General features: G+C 46.6%; 1 protein-coding gene across 1 annotated transcript in view; it reads left to right on the forward strand.

Moving 5' to 3' along the window:
* SLC22A7 (solute carrier family 22 member 7) overlaps window positions 1-21,488 on the forward strand; it is a 108,821-nt gene that overhangs the window by 80,448 nt on the left and 6,885 nt on the right. Inside the window, exons 8-9 of the mRNA XM_044291337.1 lie at window positions 1,970-2,184; window positions 6,518-6,626. Of these exons, the coding sequence (XP_044147272.1) occupies window positions 1,970-2,184; window positions 6,518-6,626 (324 nt within the window). The remainder of the gene's footprint in view (window positions 1-1,969; window positions 2,185-6,517; window positions 6,627-21,488) is intronic.

The following is a 21,488-nucleotide window of genomic DNA, read 5'->3' on the forward strand; positions in this document are numbered from 1 at the left end:
CTGTGCTGCCGCCCATCCTGCCCTGCTGCCCATCCTGCCCTGTGCTGTCGCCCATCCTGCCCAGTGCTGCCGCCCATCCTGCCCTGTGCTGCCGCCCATCCTGCCCTGTGCTGTCGCCCATCCTGCCCTGTGCTGTCGCCCATCCTGCCCTGCCGCCCATCCTACCCTGTGCTGCCGCCCATCCTGCCCAGTGCTGCCGCCCATCCTGCCCAGTGCTGCCGCCCATCCTGCCCTGTGCTGCCGCCCATCCTGCCCTGCTGCCCATCCTGCCCTGTGCTGTCGCCCATCCTGCCCAGTGCTGCCGCCCATCCTGCCCTGTGCTGCCGCCCATCCTGCCCTGTGCTGTCGCCCATCCTGCCCTGTGCTGTCGCCCATCCTACCCTGTGCTGCCGCCCATCCTGCCCAGTGCTGCCGCCCATCCTGCCCAGTGCTGCCGCCCATCCTGCCCAGTGCTGCCGCCCATCCTGCCTAGTGCTGCCGCCCATCCTGCCCTGTGCTGTCGCCCATCCTGCCCTGTGCTGACGCCCATCCTGCCCAGTGCTGCCGCCCATCCTGCCCAGTGCTGCCGCCCATCCTGCCCAGTGCTGCCGCCCATCCTGCCCAGTGCTGCCGCCCATCCTGCCCAGTGCTGTCGCCCATCCTGCCCTGTGCTGTCGCCCATCCTGCCCTGTGCTGTCACCCATCCTGCCCTGTGCTGACGCCCATCCTGTCCTGTGCTGACGCTTATCCTGCCCTGTGCTGACGCTTATCCTGCCCTGTGCTGACGCTTATCCTTCCATGTGCTGACGCTTATCCTGCCCTGTGCTGCTGCTTATCCTTCCATGTTCTGCCGCCCATCCTGCCCTGTGCTGCCGCCCATCCTGCCGTATGCTGACGCTTATCCTGCCCTGTGCTGACGCTTATCCTTCCATGTGCTGACGCTTATCCTTCCATGTGCTGCCGCCCATCCTGCCCTGTGCTGTCGCCCATCCTGCCCTGTGCTGTCGCCCATCCTGCCGTTTGCTGACGCTTATCCTGCCCTGTGCTGACGCTTATCCTTCCATGTGCTGACGCTTATCCTTCCATGTGCTGCCGCCCATCCTGCCCTGTGCTGTCGCCCATCCTGCCCTGTGCTGTCGCCCATCCTGCCCTGTGCTGTCGCCCATCCTGCCCTGTGCTGACACTTATCCTGCCCTGTGCTGACGCTTATCCTTCCATGTTCTGCCGCCCATCCTGCCCTGTGCTGTCGCCCATCCTGCCCTGTGCTGACGCCCATCCTGCCCTGTGCTGTCGCCCATCCTGCCCTGTGCTGTCGCCCATCCTGCCCTGTGCTGCCCGCCCATCCTGCCCTGTGCTGATGCTTATCCTGCCCTGTGCTGTCGCTTATCCTTCCATGTGCTGCCGCCCATCCTGCCCTGTGCTGATGCTTATCCTGCCCTGTGCTGTCGCTTATCCTTCCATGTGCTGCCGCCCATCCTGCCCTGTGCTGCCGCCCATCCTGCCCAGTGCTGCCGCCCATCCTGCCCAGTGCTGCCGCCCATCCTGCCCAGTGCTGCCGCCCATCCTGCCCTGTGCTGCCGCCCATCCTGCCCTGTGCTGCCGCCCATCCTGCCCTGTGCTGCCGCCCATCCTGCCCTGTGCTGACGCCCATCCTGCCCTGTGCTGCCGCCCATCCTGCCCTGTGCTGTCGCCCATCCTGCCCTGTGCTGTCGCCCATCCTGCCCAGTGCTGCCGCCCATCCTGCCCAGTGCTGACGCTTATCCTGCCCTGTGCTGACGCTTATCCTTCCATGTGCTGCCGCCCATCCTGCCCTGTGCTGACGCTTATCCTATAGATGGACAGAGCTGGCGAGGCTTAGTGGTCACTACCATATGGGCAGCCATGATATTCTGACGGCCCAGGAGTGACCCCGTGGCGGTGGCTCTGCTTTCGTGGTGCTGTAGGTTGTTGGGATGCCCCCTCCCAGGGTAAGGTCTCTATCACCCCACAGGATCGGACTTGCCTTCTCCTATTATGGGATCAGCCTGAACATCTCTGGCTTCGGACAGAACATTTACCTCACCCAATTCCTGTACGCCCTGGTGGAGGTGCCCGCCAAGGTGGGCAGCTACTTCCTGCTGCACCATCTGGGGCATCGACGGACAGAAGTCTTCACCCTGCTGATGACCGGAGCGTTTGTAGGAGCCAATATGTTCATCCCTGCGGGTGAGAATCCTATACACAGATCACTAGTAAAAGTATTAGCACCCCCCATAGCAAAAGAATGTCAGCTCCTGGGCCAAATGTGTATCCATCCACACACTGCAATATATGGAGCACTGAGGTATGAAGGAGTGTATGATGGAGCAGTGAGGTATGCAGGAATGTATATTGGGCAGTGAGGTATGCAGGAATGTATGATGGAGCAGTGAGGTATGCAGGAGTGCATGATGGAGCAGTGAGGTATGCAGGAGTGTATGATGGAGCAGTGAGGTATGCAGGAGTGTATGATGGAGCAGTGAGGTATGCAGGAGTGCATGATGGAGCAGTGAGGTATGCAGGAGTGTATGATGGAGCAGTGAGGTGTGCAGGAATGTATAGTGGAGCAGTGAGGTATGGAGGAATGTATGATGGAGCAGTGAGGTATGCAGGAGTGTATGATGGAGCAGTGAGGTATACAGGAATGTATGATGGAGCAGTGAGGTATGCAGGAATGTATGATGGAGCAGTGAGGTATGCAGGAGTGTATGATGGAGCAGTGAGGTATACAGGAATGTATGATGGAGCAGTGAGGTATGCAGGAATGTATGATAGAGCAGTGAGGTATACAGGAATGTATGATGGAGCAGTGAGGTATGCAGGAGTGTATGATGGAGCAGTGAGGTATACAGGAATGTATGATGGAGCAGTGAGGTATGCAGGAATGTATGATAGAGCAGTGAGGTATACAGGAATGTATGATGGAGCAGTGAGGTATGCAGGAATGTATGATGGAGCAGTGAGGTATGCAGGAATGTATGATGGAGCAGTGTGGTATGCAGGAATGTATGATGGAGCAGTGAGGTATGCAGGAATGTATGATGGAGCAGTGAGGTATGCAGGAATGTATGATGGAGTAGTGAGGTATGCAGGAGTGTATGGTGGAGCAGTGAGATTGGCAGGAATGTATGATGGAGTAGTGAGGTATGCAGGAATGTATGATGGAGCAGTGAGGTATGCAGGAGTGTATGGTGGAGCAGTGAGATTGGCAGGAATGTATGATGGAGCAGTGAGGTATACAGGAGTGTATGATAGAGCAGTGAGGTATACAGGAATGTATGATGGAGCAGTGAGGTATGCAGCACTGTATGATGGAGCAGTGAGGTATGCAGGAATGTATGATGGAGCAGTGAGATATGCAGGAATGTATGATGGAGCAGTGAGGTATGCAGGAATGTATGATGGAGCACTGAGGTATGCGGGAATGTATGATGGAGCAGTGAGATATGCGGGAATGTATGATGGAGCAGTGAGATATGCAGGAATGTATGATGGAGCACTGAGGTATGCAGGAATGTATGATGGAGCAGTGAGGTATACAGGAATGTATGATGGAGCAGTGAGGTATACAGGAATGTATGATGGAGCAGTGAGGTATACAGGAATGTATGATGGAGCAGTGAGGTATACAGGAATGTATGATGGAGCAGTGAGATATGCAGGAATGTATGATGGAGCAGTGAGGTATGCAGGAATGTATGATGGAGCACTGAGGTATGCAGGAATGTATGATGGAGCAGTGAGATATGCGGGAATGTATGATGGAGCAGTGAGATATGCAGGAATGAATGATGGAGCACTGAGGTATGCAGGAATGTATGATGGAGCAGTGAGGTATACAGGAATGTATGATGGAGCAGTGAGGTATACAGGAATGTATGATGGAGCAGTGATATATGCAGGAATGTATGATGGAGCAGTGAGGTATGCAGGAATGTATGATGGAGCACTGAGGTATGCAGGAATGTATGATGGAGCAGTGAGGTATACAGGAATGTATGATGGAGCAGTGAGATATGCAGGAATGTATGATGGAGCACTGAGGTATGCAGGAATGTATGATGGAGCAGTGAGGTATACAGGAATGTATGATGGAGCAGTGAGGTATACAGGAATGTATGATGGAGCAGTGAGGTATACAGGAATGTATGATGGAGCAGTGAGGTATACAGGAATGTATGATGGAGCAGTGAGGTATACAGGAATGTATGATGGAGCAGTGAGGTATGCAAGAGTGCCCTGGGCCCCATAGCAGTAGCATGGTCTGCTGCTATGGTAGTTACGGCCCTGTCTACTAGCCCTCTCCTACTGGGACTGCCCTGGTTTGGTACTCGAGGGAGATTCAGCATTGGGGTTCTGGCTGTTACTCTCACTGTCTGGTTCCTGTTCTACCTGTCTGATCTCCATCAGTTCCTCAGAATCTTCTGGGTCTATCCCCAGCCTTTGCTGGCTATTTCACTATCTTTGATAAAAAGGAAGCTGAGACACTGCCAACACGTGGTCCCTAGGAGTGTCCCGTGTCAGCGTGTTTGCCCATTATCTCTGCCTGAAATTCTCTGGCTACATTAGAAAAATCCTGGAAAGAGGCTTCACCTGAAGGTCTTTTCACTGGCTGATGGCTCGTTCTTCTTTTGTCAAAAAGAAAGATGTAACGTAAAGAACAAGTATCCTCTACTACTGATTCCAAAACCCCTTGGAACCAGAATTTTCACTACGGTGGATCTTAGAAGAGTCTACAACCTCATTAGGATTCGAGAAGTTGATGAATCAGACCCCGCTGAATTGATGAGCTCCTAAACATAGGAAAACGTTTAACCTGGGGGAGGCATTTCCTCAGGGAAGATGGAAGTGTGTTTCCTGTGATAGGCTGCTGTGGTGTGCATGAGGACCTGTGGTCACACAACCAGAGCACCGGGTCCTTCAGTCCAGGAGGGGAAGAGTTCCTGGAGAGCAGTTTAGGTATGATGGAGCAGTGAGGTATGAAGCACTGTATGATGGAGCAGTGAGGTATGCAGGAATGCATGATGGAGCAGTGAGGTATACAGTAATGTATGATGGAGCAGTGAGGTATACAGGAGTGTATGATGGAGCAGTGAGGTATGCAGGAATGTATGATGGAGCAGTGAGGTATACAGGAATGTATGATGGAGCAGTGAGGTATGCAGGAATGTATGATGGAGCAGTGAGGTATACAGAAATGTATGATGGAGCAGTGAGGTATACAGGAATGTATAATGGAGCAGTGAGGTATACAGGAATGTATGATGGAGTAGTGAGGTGTGCAGGAATGTATGATGGAGCAGTGAGGTATACAGGAATGCATGATGGAGCAGTGAGGTATGCAGGAATGTATGATACAGCAGTGAGGTATACAGTAATGTATGATGGAGCAGTGAGGTATACAGGAATGTATGATGGAACAGTGAGGTATACAGAAATGTATGATGGAGCACTGAGGTATGCAGGAATGTATGATGGAGCAGTGAGGTATGCAGGAATGTATGATACAGCAGTGAGGTATACAGTAATGTATGATGGAGCAGTGAGGTATGCAGGAATGTATGATAGAGCAGTGAGGTATGCAGGAATGTATGATGGAGCAGTGTGGTATACAGGAATGTATGATAGAGCAGTGAGGTATGCAGGAATGTATGATGGAGCAGTGAGGTATGCAGGAGTGTATGATAGAGCAGTGAGATATGCAGGAATGTATGATGGAGCAGTGAGGTATGCAGGAGTGTATGATGGAGCAGTGAGATATGTGGAATGTATGATGGAGCAGTGAGGTATGCAGGAATGTATGAGGGAGCAGTGAGGTATGCAGGAATGTATGATGGAGCAGTGAGGTATGCAGGAATGTATGATGGAGCAGTAAGGTATTCAGGAATGTATGATGGAGCAGTGAGGTATGCAGGAATGTATGATGGAGCAGTAAGGTATGCAGGAATGTATGATGGAGCAGTAAGGTATGCAGGAATGTATGATGGAGCAGTGAGGTATGCAGGAATGTTTTATGGAGCAGTGAGGTATGCAGGAATGTATGAAGGTGCAGTGAGGTATGCAGGAATGTATGATGGAGCAGTGAGGTATGCAGGAATGTATGATGGAGCAGTGAGGTTTGCAGGAATGTATGATGGAGCAGTGAGGTATGCACGCATGTATGATGGAGCATTGAGGTATGCAGGAGTGTATGATGAAGCAGTGAGGTATGCAGGAATGTATGATGGAGCAGTGAGGTATGTAAGAGTGTATGATGGAGCAGTGAGGTATGCAGGAATGTATGATGGAGCAGTGAGGTATGCAGGAATGTATGATGGAACAGTGAGGTTTGCAGGAATGTATGATGGAGCAGTGAGGTATGCAGGAATGTATGATGGAACAGTGAGGTTTGCAGGAATGTATGATGGAGCAGTGAGGTATGCAGGAATGTATGATGGAGCAGTGAGGTATACATGAAGGTATCTATGTTTCATGCCTCGCCTTCTGTGGCCCCGTATTTATATTCTACTTTGTCCCGCAGACCTGGGGCCACTTCGAACAACTTTTGCTGTTCTTGGAAAGGGCTTTGTCGAGGTGTCTTTCTGTGTAGTTCATCTGCACACATGTGAACTGTACCCTACAGTAATACGGTAAGTACCCAGAAGAGCACCTTGTACCCTGGAACAACAGGCAGGACTCGTGAAGGAGACGTTTCCGCACATGGACAGACCCCCTACCCTACAAATAGACCCGATCTGGCCGCCATTTTACATTCAGTGTTTTGCCAGTGTAGGGAGAGGTTGCTGTGTGGAGCAGGACAGGCTGTTAGGGACCCCAGACGCTGGCTAATAGGGCCACAAAAGTCCTTGTAAGCACTGGTATAGGTGCGCTATCGATAGGTGTGACACACAGAGGGTGCGATATACTTATAATATACTTTCTACCATAGATAATATATTATAGTGCATGTGTACTGTGCAGCAGTTGGGTGCGGTTCTGCTGCGTTACCGCAGCTATATAGAGGGACAAGCGTTACTGGAACAGATAATTTCTACTGGTGTGATTAACCAGTTGCCCCCCAAAAAACCTGATTAAGGCAGGGGTGTTATATACCAATAATATACTTTCTATATAGTGCATTTAGGTAGTGCGGCAGTTGTCTGCGGTTTTGCTGCGTTACCGCATCTACACAGAGTGACAAACACTATTGGAACCAATCATTTCTACTGGTGTGATTTACCAGTTGCCCCCCCAAAAAAACCTGATTGAGGCAGGGGTGTGATATACCTTCTTTCACAAATACTGCTTTTCTATAGGGACTTTTGTCACAGGGTCATTTTGAAAATGACAGGCAGAGGAAGAGGCGGGCCATTCCGCCGGGGGGGTAGGGGTCGGGCAGGTGCACCAGGCTGGAGCCTTAGTGGGAAGTTGCAGAAGGTGCGTGCGAAAGGACACACCAGAGTTGGTTGAGTGGCTCACTCAGCCTCCCGCTTCTGCACCCTCCTCATCCTCTGTATCTGCACCCTCCTCATCCTCTGTATCTGCACCCTCCTCACTCTCTGCTGTGTGCACCCGCAGAGACACCACCACCATATCCCCTCCGCTCAAGTCAGAGGAATTATTTTCCCATACATTCCAAGACCTTACCGATGCGCAGCCATTCTTGGCATCGGATGAGGAAGAGGAGGTATCAATGGTCGCCACCCTACCCGAGTCACCCCAAGGAGGGGGGTCCCCGCTGTTGCTGCCTACTCCGAGATCTCTAGTGTCAGTGGTGGTGAAGGTGACGAATCTGATAATGATGTGTTGATGGACGTCATGTGGGTGCCCACAAGAGAGGAAGAGGAGGGGAGTTCAGAGGGATGATAGATAATCAGTTTTAACCTCTCCTATGCTCTCCATTGTTGTTATACTATACACAGTGATAAGCAGGGTGTTCTAGTGATAGATAATCAGGTCTCACCTCTCCTGTCCTTATACTATACACAGTGATAAGCAGGGTGTACTAGTGATAGATAATCAGGTCTCACCTCTCCTGTCCTTATACTATACACAGTGATAAGCAGGGTGTTCTAGTGATGCTAGATAAACAGTTCTCACCTCTCCTGTGTTCTCCCCTGTCCTTATACTATACACAGTGATAAGCAGGGTGTTCTAGTGATAGATAATCAGGTCTCACCTCTCCTGTGTTCTCCCCTGTCCTTATACTATACACAGTGATAAGCAGGGTGTTCTAGTAATAGATAATCAGGTCTCACCTCTCCTGTCCTTAAACTATACACAGTGATAAGCAGGGTGTTCTAGTGATAGATAATCAGTTCTCACCTCTCCTGTGTTCTCCCCTGTCCTTATACTATACACAGTGATAAGCAGGGTGTTCTAGTGATAGATAATCAGGTCTCACCTCTCCTGTCCTTATACTATACACAGTGATAAGCAGGGTGTTCTAGTGATATATAATCAGTTCTCACCTCTCCTGTGTTCTCTCCTGTCCTTATACTATACACAGTGATAAGCAGGGTGTTCTAGTGATAGATAATCAGGTCTCACCTCTCCTGTCCTTATACTATACACAGTGATAAGCAGGGTGTTCTAGTGATAGATAATCAGGTCTCACCTCTCCCGTCCTTATACTATACACAGTGATAAGCAGGGTGTTCTAGTGATAGTCAGTTCTCACCTCTCCTGTCCTTATACTATACACAGTGATAAGCAGGGTGTTCTAGTGATAGATAATCAGTTCTCACCTCTCCTGTGTTCTCTCCTGTCCTTATACTATACACAGTGATAAGCAGGGTGTTCTAGTGATAGATAATCAGTTCTCACCTCTCCTGTAGTTATACTATACACAGTGATAAGCAGGGTGTTCTAGTGATAGTCAGTTCTCACCTCTCCTGTCCTTATACTATACACAGTGATAAGCAGGGTGTTCTAGTGATAGATAATCAGTTCTCACCTCTCCTATGCTCTCCATTGTTCTTATACTATACATAGTGATAAGCAGGGCGTTCTAGTGATAGATAATCAGGTCTCACCTCTCCTGTCCTTATACTATACACAGTGATAAGCAGGGTGTTCTAGTGATGATAGATAATCAGTTCTCACCTCTCCTGTCCTTATACTATACACAGTGATAAGCAGGGTGTTCTAGTGATAGATAATCAGGTCTCACCTCTCCTGTGTTCTCCCCTGTCCTTATACTATATACAGTGATCAGCAGGGTGTTCTAGTGATGATAGATAATCAGTCCTCACCTCTCCTGTGTTCTCTCCTGTCCTTATACTATACACAGTGATAAGTAGGGTGTTCTAGTGATGATAGATAATCAGTTCTCACCTCTCCTGTGTTCTCTCCTGTCCTTATACTATACACAGTGATAAGCAGGGTGTTCTAGTGATAGATAATCAGTTCTCACATCTCCTGTGTTCTCTCCTGTCCTTATACTATACACAGTGATAAGCAGGGTGTTCTAGTGATAGATAATCAGTTCTCACCTCTCCTGTCCTTATACTATACACAGTGATAAGCAGGGTGTTCTAGTGATGATAGATAATCAGGTCTCACCTCTCCTGTGCTCTCCATTGTCCTTATACTATACACAGTGATAAGCAGGGTGTTCTAGTGATAGATAATCAGTTCTCACCTCTCCTGTCCTTATACTATATACAGTGATAATCAGGGTGTTCTAGTGATGATAGATAATCAGGTCTCACCTCTCCTGTGCTCTCCATTGTCCTTATACTATACACAGTGATAAGCAGGGTGTTCTAGTGATAGATAATCAGTTCTCACCTCTCCTGTCCTTATACTATACACAGTGATAAGCAGGGTGTTCTAGTGATAGATAATCAGTTCTCACCTCTCCTGTCCTTATACTATATACAGTGATAAGCAGGGTGTTCTAGTGATGATAGATACATAGTATAGGAATTAAATATATTTATTAACAATATAAAGATAAAATCCCGCAAGGACAAATGAGCCTATGGATAAATTACTAACAAATAAATAATATAATATATAAAAATAATAGTTCCTCAGGTTGTAACAATGTCTCCACTTATATTGAAGGTAAGAAATTTTCCAGATAGTTGGTGATTAGTATTCAAATCGTATTAGGGAAGGCAATGTTGGTGGTTAGTAGTCAAACCATATTAGCAACATTATTTTCTACACTCTAAATCCCCAGTACAGTTGGATTGCCTTCGATTCGAGCAGTAAGTCCAACTAATATTATATTTGAGTCAGGTTAATAATAGATCCGCTCCTTAATTCAAATAGTATCCCTTCATAGAGTAACTCACGCTTTTGGTGATATAAACTGCCAGGCACCTCACTCGCAAACACCTCTCTCCGATCTCCGTTGCGAAACTTCCACCCGCGCTGTTGTAGAGAATATAGAGATTTGGGTTTCTGTAGACTTGGGGTGGGTGCCCTTTTGAGGACGGGACTTCTACATCCAGCTGTTCTACATCTAGATAATCAGGTCTCACCTCTCCTGTCCTTATACTATACACAGTGATAAGCAGGGTGTTCTAGTGATAGATAATCAGGTTTCACCTCTCCTGTCCTTATACTATACACAGTGATAAGCAGGGTGTTCTAGTGATAGATAATCAGTTCTCACCTCTCCTGTGTTCTCTCCTGTCCTTATACTATACACAGTGATAAGCAGGGTGTTCTAGTGATAGATAATCAGGTCTCACCTCTCCTGTCCTTATACTATACACAGTGATAAGCAGGGTGTTCTAGTGATAGATAATCAGTTCTCACCTCTCCTGTGTTCTCTCCTGTCCTTATACTATACACAGTGATAAGCAGGGTGTTCTAGTGATAGATAATCAGGTCTCACCTCTCCCGTCCTTATACTATACACAGTGATAAGCAGGGTGTTCTAGTGATAGTCAGTTCTCACCTCTCCTGTCCTTATACTATACACAGTGATAAGCAGGGTGTTCTAGTGATAGATAATCAGTTCTCACCTCTCCTGTGTTCTCTCCTGTCCTTATACTATACACAGTGATAAGCAGGGTGTTCTAGTGATAGATAATCAGGTCTCACCTCTCCTGTCCTTATACTATACACAGTGATAAGCAGGGTGTTCTAGTGATAGTCAGTTCTCACCTCTCCTGTCCTTATACTATACACAGTGATAAGCAGGGTGTTCTAGTGATAGATAATCAGTTCTCACCTCTCCTATGCTCTCCATTGTTCTTATACTATACATAGTGATAAGCAGGGCGTTCTAGTGATAGATAATCAGGTCTCACCTCTCCTGTCCTTATACTATACACAGTGTTAAGCAGGGTGTTCTAGTGATGATAGATAATCAGTTCTCACCTCTCCTGTCCTTATACTATACACAGTGATAAGCAGGGTGTTCTAGTGATAGATAATCAGGTCTCACCTCTCCTGTGTTCTCCCCTGTCCTTATACTATATACAGTGATCAGCAGGGTGTTCTAGTGATGATAGATAATCAGTCCTCACCTCTCCTGTGTTCTCTCCTGTCCTTATACTATACACAGTGATAAGTAGGGTGTTCTAGTGATGATAGATAATCAGTTCTCACCTCTCCTGTGTTCTCTCCTGTCCTTATACTATACACAGTGATAAGCAGGGTGTTCTAGTGATAGATAATCAGTTCTCACATCTCCTGTGTTCTCTCCTGTCCTTATACTATACACAGTGATAAGCAGGGTGTTCTAGTGATAGATAATCAGTTCTCACCTCTCCTGTCCTTATACTATACACAGTGATAAGCAGGGTGTTCTAGTGATAGATAATCAGTTCTCACCTCTCCTGTCCTTATACTATATACAGTGATAATCAGGGTGTTCTAGTGATGATAGATAATCAGGTCTCACCTCTCCTGTGCTCTCCATTGTCCTTATACTATACACAGTGATAAGCAGGGTGTTTTAGTGATAGATAATCAGTTCTCACCTCTCCTGTCCTTATACTATATACAGTGATAATCAGGGTGTTCTAGTGATGATAGATAATTAGGTCTCACCTCTCCTGTGCTCTCCATTGTCCTTATACTATACACAGTGATAAGCAGGGTGTTCTAGTGATAGATAATCAGTTCTCACCTCTCCTGTCCTTATACTATATACAGTGATAATCAGGGTGTTCTAGTTATGATAGATAATCAGGTCTCACCTCTCCTGTGCTCTCCATTGTCCTTATACTATACACAGTGATAAGCAGGGTGTTCTAGTGATAGATAATCAGTAAGTAACTCACGCTTTTGGTGATATAAACTGCCAGGCACCTCACTCGCAAACACCTCTCTCCGATCTCCGTTGCGAAACTTCCCCCCGCGCTGTTGTAGAGAATATAGAGATTTGGGTTTCTGTAGACTTGGGGTGGGTGCCCTTTTGAGGACGGGACTTCTACATCCAGCTGTTTATCAGCACCTCGATCTCCCCTCCTTTAGGGCCCCCATCCCTAATCTCTATATTCTCTCCATTCCATTCCCTTCTTCCCCAACACATATCTGTCCACTATTAAATCGAGTTGGAATGAAGAAAACAAAAGAAACAAACAAAACATATGCAAAATAAGGAAAATAAACCCCGAAATGATATCAAACAACATCACGTTGATCTTTTATGACATATTTTATAAAGGAATGGAAATATCAATAATTTTATAGCTCTACACAAGAAACACATAAAATCCGTAGGAAAGACGCATTTGCGCTGTTACCCATTATTGTGATTTCTGTTTGTTTTTGTTTCTCATTTATAGTGTATTCATTTTTAAATAGTTTTTATGTTTACATGTTATCAGCATCTCTTATATAGAAGGGTTCTTTTATCTATTGCTGCTCTCTGTAATTTATTGAACATACAGAGCTGGAATCCAGACCAGCTATTATTAATTGTCTGTATCGAGATACCCAGATACTCCTCCTCCTCGTAGATAGAAGACCCCATATAAAAACCTATTCAGCTTAGTCACTGTTCATACCCACTGAAGAAGGAACAGTGATCTCCTAACCAACATCTGAAGGAAAATACATTATTATCCAGCAAACCATCTGACGATATTTCACATGGACATATTCAGCTGTATTTAATATCCAAGGTATCCTCCTCCCACCACCGCCAACATACACTCCGAACTGCAAGCGCATAAAGTAACCGGCCGGACAGGGGTAATGGGATCAACCACGTGGAACGCCACGTGTCACGTGATGAAAGAGGTGGACCCAAAGGAGTCCGTTAGGATACAGTGAACCACACAAGAATGAATGCACGGACAGTGAGCTGTGTGAACCAAAATAATTTTACTGACTTTAGTAGAGAAAACTATATACAATATAATGTACACCGTGATCCAGCCGGACCACACGGAGTGAGGTATGTTCTGGTGTACTGAAGTGGTGATACAAACTCTCTGGGTTATTAGCAACCCAAGATTGTCCACAGTGGGACCCCAGCCGGGAATTCCCTAATTTAGGTACTGTACCTTTAAATATTCCTACTTTGCCTAAATGCCACTAAATATGGCAGGATCTCCAAACCAAACACAGCGAACCGAAGCTACTAGGAATCAACTCTAAATTTGGGGTCTGTGTACCTGGGATCTCGGCTGAGGGACACTGTGGCTCACAGAGGCCAAATACAGAAAAATCCCACACTCCTCCACCTCAGCTAGACTCCCTTGAACTTCCACGTGGCTATTTGTAACTCCAGAACCGGGATATGGATCCACTTGCTATCGCAATAAAGCTTTACTTGCTGCAGCGGTGTCAAAACTTGTCCTCACCCTGATTGCAGGAAGGGACCTGAGCTCAGGATTTAAGTCCCATGTAAAATGCTTCAGGCTGAGATCTCCAGTGCAGGCTTGAAGGGCAGGTTGGTTTTCTTGATGATGATTCACCGCCGGCCTCTGGTCTCCTCAGCTCCTGATTATAAATGAAGACCACAGATCTTCTTTAGCAGGCAGCAGATATTCGCCACAGATCCTCTTTAGCAGGCGGCAGATATTCACCACAGATCCTCTTTAGCAGGCAGCAGATATTCGCCACAGATCCTCTTTAGCAGGCAGCAGATATTCACCACAGATCCTCTTTAGCAGGCAGCAGATATTCGCCACAGATCCTCTTTAGCAGGCAGCAGATATTCACCACAGATCCTCTTTAGCAGGCAGCAGATATTCACCACAGATCCTCTTTAGCAGGCAGCAGATATTCGCCACAGATCCTCTTTAGCAGGCAGCAGATATTCGCCACAGATCCTCTTTAGCAGGCAGCAGATATTCACCACAGATCTTCTTTAGCAGGCAGCAGATATTCACCACAGATCCTCTTTAGCAGGCAGCAGATATTCGCCACAGATCCTCTTTAGCAGGCAGCAGATATTCACCACAGATCCTCTTTAGCAGGCAGCAGATATTCACCACAGATCCTCTTTAGCAGGCAGCAGATATTCACCACAGATCCTCTTTAGCAGGCAGCAGATATTCGCCACAGATCCTCTTTAGCAGGCAGCAGATATTCACCACAGATCCTCTTTAGCAGGCAGCAGATATTCACCACAGATCCTCTTTAGCAGGCAGCAGATATTCGCCACAGATCCTCTTTAGCAGGCAGCAGATATTCGCCACAGATCCTCTTTAGCAGGCAGCAGATATTCGCCACAGATCTTCTTTAGCAGGCAGCAGATATTCACCACAGATCCTCTTTAGCAGGCAGCAGATATTCGCCACAGATCCTCTTTAGCAGGCAGCAGATATTCACCACAGATCCTCTTTAGCAGGCGGCAGATATTCACCACAGATCCTCTTTAGCAGGCAGCAGATATTCACCACAGATCCTCTTTAGCAGGCAGCAGATATTCGCCACAGATCCTCTTTAGCAGGCAGCAGATATTCGCCAGAGATCCTCTTTAGCAGGCAGCAGATATTCGCCAGAGATCCTCTTTAGCAGGCAGCAGATATTCACCACAGATCCTCTTTAGCAGGCAGCAGATATTCGCCACAGATCCTCTTTAGCAGGCAGCAGATATTCACCACAGATCCTCTTTAGCAGGCAGCAGATATTCGCCACAGATCCTCTTTAGCAGGCAGCAGATATTTACCACAGATCCTCTTTAGCAGGCAGCAGATATTCGCCACAGATCCTCTTTAGCAGGCGGCAGATATTCGCCACAGATCCTCTTTAGCAGGCGGCAGATATTCGCCACAGATCCTCTTTAGCAGGCAGCAGATATTCGCCACAGATCCTCTTTAGCAGGCAGCAGATATTCACCACAGATCCTCTTTAGCAGGCAGCAGATATTCGCCACAGATCCTCTTTAGCAGGCAGCAGATATTCGCCACAGATCCTCTTTAGCAGGCAGCAGATATTCACCACAGATCCTCTTTAGCAGGCAGCAGATATTCACCACAGATCCTCTTTAGCAGGCAGCAGATATTCGCCACAGATCCTCTTTAGCAGGCAGCAGATATTCGCCACAGATCCTCTTTAGCAGGCAGCAGATATTCGCCACAGATCCTCTTTAGCAGGCAGCAGATATTCACCACAGATCCTCTTTAGCAGGCAGCAGATATTCACCACAGATCCTCTTTAGCAGGCAGCAGATATTCGCCACAGATCCTCTTTAGCAGGCAGCAGATATTCGCCACAGATCCTCTTTAGCAGGCAGCAGATATTCGCCATAGATCCTCTTTAGCAGGCGGCAGATATTCACCACAGATCCTCTTTAGCAGGCAGCAGATATTCACCACAGATCCTCTTTAGCAGGCAGCAGATATTCGCCACAGATCCTCTTTAGCAGGCGGCAGATATTCGCCAGAGATCCTCTTTAGCAGGCAGCAGATATTCACCACAGATCCTCTTTAGCAGGCAGCAGATATTCGCCACAGATCCTCTTTAGCAGGCGGCAGATATTCGCCATAGATCCTCTTTAGCAGGCAGCAGATATTCGCCATAGATCCTCTTTAGCAGGCGGCAGATATTCACCACAGATCCTCTTTAGCAGGCAGCAGATATTCGCCACAGATCCTCTTTAGCAGGCAGCAGATATTCACCACAGATCCTCTTTAGCAGGCAGCAGATATTCGCCATAGATCCTCTTTAGCAGGCGGCAGATATTCGCCACAGATCCTCTTAGCAGGCAGCAGATATTCGCCACAGATCCTCTTTAGCAGGCAGCAGATATTCACCACAGATCCTCTTTAGCAGGCAGCAGATATTCGCCACAGATCCTCTTTAGCAGGCAGCAGATATTCGCCACAGATCCTCTTTAGCAGGCGGCAGATATTCGCCATAGATCCTCTTTAGCAGGCGGCAGATATTCACCACAGATCCTCTTTAGCAGGCAGCAGATATTCGCCATAGATCCTCTTTAGCAGGCAGCAGATATTCGCCACAGATCCTCTTTAGCAGGCGGCAGATATTCGCCATAGATCCTCTTTAGCAGGCGGCAGATATTCACCACAGATCCTCTTTAGCAGGCAGCAGATATTCGCCATAGATCCTCTTTAGCAGGCAGCAGATATTCGCCACAGATCCTCTTTAGCAGGCAGCAGATATTCGCCACAGATCCTCTTTAGCAGGCAGCAGATATTCACCACAGATCCTCTTTAGCAGGCAGCAGATATTCGCCAGAGATCCTCTTTAGCAGGCAGCAGATATTCGCCACAGATCCTCTTTAGCAGGCAGCAGATATTCGCCACAGATCCTCTTTAGCAGGCAGCAGATATTCGCCAGAGATCCTCTTTAGCAGGCAGCAGATATTCACCACAGATCCTCTTTAGCAGGCAGCAGATATTCGCCAGAGATCCTCTTTAGCAGGCAGCAGATATTCGCCACAGATCCTCTTTAGCAGGCAGCAGATATTCACCACAGATCCTCTTTAGCAGGCAGCAGATATTCGCCACAGATCCTCTTTAGCAGGCAGCAGATATTTACCACAGATCCTCTTTAGCAGGCAGCAGATATTCGCCACAGATCCTCTTTAGCAGGCGGCAGATATTCGCCACAGATCCTCTTTAGCAGGCGGCAGATATTCGCCACAGATCCTCTTTAGCAGGCAGCAGATATTCGCCACAGATCCTCTTTAGCAGGCAGCAGATATTCACCACAGATCCTCTTTAGCAGGCAGCAGATATTCGCCACAGATCCTCTTTAGCAGGCAGCAGATATTCGCCACAGATCCTCTTTAGCAGGCAGCAGATATTCACCACAGATCCTCTTTAGCAGGCAGCAGATATTCACCACAGATCCTCTTTAGCAGGCAGCAGATATTCGCCACAGATCCTCTTTAGCAGGCAGCAGATATTCGCCACAGATCCTCTTTAGCAGGCAGCAGATATTCGCCACAGATCCTCTTTAGCAGGCAGCAGATATTCACCACAGATCCTCTTTAGCAGGCAGCAGATATTCACCACAGATCCTCTTTAGCAGGCAGCAGATATTCGCCACAGATCCTCTTTAGCAGGCAGCAGATATTCGCCACAGATCCTCTTTAGCAGGCAGCAGATATTCGCCATAGATCCTCTTTAGCAGGCGGCAGATATTCACCACAGATCCTCTTTAGCAGGCAGCAGATATTCACCACAGATCCTCTTTAGCAGGCAGCAGATATTCGCCACAGATCCTCTTTAGCAGGCGGCAGATATTCGCCAGAGATCCTCTTTAGCAGGCAGCAGATATTCACCACAGATCCTCTTTAGCAGGCAGCAGATATTCGCCACAGATCCTCTTTAGCAGGCGGCAGATATTCGCCATAGATCCTCTTTAGCAGGCGGCAGATATTCACCACAGATCCTCTTTAGCAGGCAGCAGATATTCGCCACAGATCCTCTTTAGCAGGCAGCAGATATTCACCACAGATCCTCTTTAGCAGGCAGCAGATATTCGCCATAGATCCTCTTTAGCAGGCGGCAGATATTCGCCACAGATCCTCTTTAGCAGGCAGCAGATATTCGCCACAGATCCTCTTTAGCAGGCAGCAGATATTCACCACAGATCCTCTTTAGCAGGCAGCAGATATTCGCCACAGATCCTCTTTAGCAGGCAGCAGATATTCGCCACAGATCCTCTTTAGCAGGCGGCAGATATTCGCCATAGATCCTCTTTAGCAGGCGGCAGATATTCACCACAGATCCTCTTTAGCAGGCAGCAGATATTCGCCATAGATCCTCTTTAGCAGGCAGCAGATATTCGCCACAGATCCTCTTTAGCAGGCGGCAGATATTCGCCATAGATCCTCTTTAGCAGGCGGCAGATATTCACCACAGATCCTCTTTAGCAGGCAGCAGATATTCGCCATAGATCCTCTTTAGCAGGCAGCAGATATTCGCCACAGATCCTCTTTAGCAGGCAGCAGATATTCGCCACAGATCCTCTTTAGCAGGCAGCAGATATTCACCACAGATCCTCTTTAGCAGGCAGCAGATATTCGCCAGAGATCCTCTTTAGCAGGCAGCAGATATTCGCCACAGATCCTCTTTAGCAGGCAGCAGATATTCGCCACAGATCCTCTTTAGCAGGCAGCAGATATTCGCCACAGATCCTCTTTAGCAGGCAGCAGATATTCACCACAGATCCTCTTTAGCAGGCAGCAGATATTCACCATAGATCCTCTTTCGCTCCTACTAGTTCTAAGGGGGCTGTCCGACTAAGCGCCTCTAGTGGCCAGTCACACTGCATGTTATATAGCTATAGCTTATTCAATGTAGTCACAGGTGTATCCAATTGGAGTATCATATGTTTCATCTTGGGGGCCCCAGACTGTGACCCCTTCACAGTGAGACGCCAACAGCGTAGGTTTCGCAACGGAGGTCGGAGAGAGGTGTTTGCGAGTGAGGTGCCTGGCAGTTTATATCACCAAAAGCGTGAGTTACTCTATGAAGGGATACTATTTGAATTAAGGAGCGGATCTATTATTAACCTGACTCAAATATAATAATAGTTGGACTTACTGCACGAATCAAAGCGGTGATAAAGGCAATTCAACTGTACAGGGGATTTAGGCTACTTTCACACTTGCGGCAGGAGGGATCCGGCAGGCTGTTCACCCTGTCGGATCCGTCCTTTCGCTGTTTCTCCATGCCGCCAGACTGCCGCTCCGTCCCTATTGACTATAATGGGGACGGGGGCGGCGCAGTACGGCAGTGCACGGCAAAAGGCCGCTGGACTAAAAGTTCTGCATGTCCGACTTTTTTGTCCGGAGGCCTCTGACCGCAAATTGCCGTACTGCGCCGGAGGGCCGCCCCGTCTCCATTATAGTCAATGGGGACGGAGCAGCGGTCCGGCGGCACGGCGAAACAGCAGAAGGAAGGATCCGACAGGGTGACCAGCCTGCCGGATCCCTCCTGCCGCAAGTGCAAAAGTAGCCTTAGGGTCCATTCACACGTCAGTTTTTTCTTTCCTGATCTGTTCCGTTTTTTGCGGAACAGATCAGGACCAGATCTGGACCCATTCATTTTCAATGGGTCCTGGAAAAAAATCGGACAGCACAATGTGTGCTGTCCGTTTCCGTTGTTCCGTTACGCATGTCCGTTTAAATATAAAACATGTCCTATTCTTTTCCACAAAATTCGGATCCTGGTACAATGCAAAGTCAATGGATCCGCAAAAAACGGAAGACATTCGGATGTCATTCCGTATGTCATCCGTTTTATGCGGAATCCGTTCCTGGAAACACATAACAAATTTTTTATTTTATTTTTTTTCAATTTTTTTTCAAAGAAATCCAAACAACTTTATTTGATTATTGAAATTTATACATGTTTCCGTTTTTTGCGGATCCGCAAAAAACGGATGACATACGGAAACATTTTCAGGAACAACGGATCCGCAAAAAACGGACCGAAAATCGGGCTATAGGAAAATACTGATGTGTGAATGTAGCCTTAGAGTGTTGAAAATAATGTTGCTAATATGGTTTGACTACTAACCACCAACATTGCCTTCCCTAATACGATTTGAGTACTAACCACCAACCATCTGGAATATTTCTTGCATTCAATATAAGTGGAGACATTGTTACAACCTGAGGAACTATTATTTTTATTCCTATACTATAAGAAGACTAACAACTAAAAAGTATACTTTTATCACTGTACTTCATTTTCTATATATTTAAAGAGTAATCGAACCGTCTTTGACAACCAAGAGAAATATTACATTAATGGATACCTGTTACTGATCTCATGTCATTTTAGAGCTATTTTGATGATACTTCCCTTTATATTTTACTCTATATCATACTATGTTATTGGCATAATCAAAATCGGACACAAACTACTTTAAGATTTTACCACTCTTCTGATCCATTTGCTATCCTCTGACAATCATCCCTTTGTCTGATCTAGACTTACCATTTTATTAATCAGATTTTCTTATTTTATTTATTTGTTAGTAATTTATCCATAGGCTCATTTGTCCTTGCAGGATTTTATCTTTATATTCTTAATAAATATATTTTATTCCTATACTATGTTCCAGATATAGTGTGTGCCATCCATATATATTTTATTTATTTCATATTCCTATCAGACGAGGGGTACACCTAGGATAGAGCACCACAATCCATAAAGTCTAAACAAGTGAGCCACTAAACTTCACTTTTTAATATATAATCAGGTCTCAACTCTCCTGTGTTTTCCCTGTCCTTATACTATAAACAGTGATAAGCAGGGTGTTCTAGTGATAGATAATCAGTTCTCACATATCTTGTGTTCTCTCCTCTCCGTATACTATACACAGTGATAAGCAGGGTGTTCTAGTGATGACAGTTAATCAGTCCTCAAATCTCCAATATTCTCCCCTGTTCTTATACTGTAAGCAGTCATAAGCAGGATGTTCTAGTGGTGATAAAAAATCAGTTCTCACCTCTCCTGCATTCTTTCCTGTCATTTTACTCTAAACAATGACTAATTAGTTCTCACCTCTCCTGTGTTCTCTCCTCTCCTTATACTATACACAGTGATGAGCAGAGTGTTCAAGTGGTGATAGATAATCATTTTCACCTCTCCTGTGTTCTTTACTGTCCTTATACTATAAGCAGTGATAAGCAGGGTGTTCTAGTGATCATAGATAATCAGCTCTCACCTCTACCGTGTTCTCTCCTGTCCTTATATTATAAACAGTGATGAGCAGGGTGTTCTAGTGATCAAAGATAATCAGGTCTCACCTCTGCTGTGTATTCCCCTGTCCTTATACTATAAATAGTGAGAAGCTGGATGCTCTAGTGATAGATAATCAGTTCTCACCTCTCCTGTCCTTATACTATAAAAAGTGATAAGCAGGCTGTTCTAGTGATAATATATAATCAATAAGTAAGACAATGGTGGATAGCTCACTACTTTTTCCCAATGGACCTGGTGCTCTAGCCTAAAAAACTGCTCACCCAAGCAGTCAAAGGGTAATGGTAAAAAGAAATGTATAAGGCTGGCACTCAACTATATGGAATCAATAGAAAATGGCTATTTATTTAATACAACACAATTCAATAAACAATCAATAAATAAAATGTACAATAAATAGTG

Source organism: Bufo gargarizans, chromosome 4 (assembly GCF_014858855.1).
Source record: "Bufo gargarizans isolate SCDJY-AF-19 chromosome 4, ASM1485885v1, whole genome shotgun sequence".
Lineage (NCBI taxonomy): Eukaryota > Metazoa > Chordata > Amphibia > Anura > Bufonidae > Bufo > Bufo gargarizans.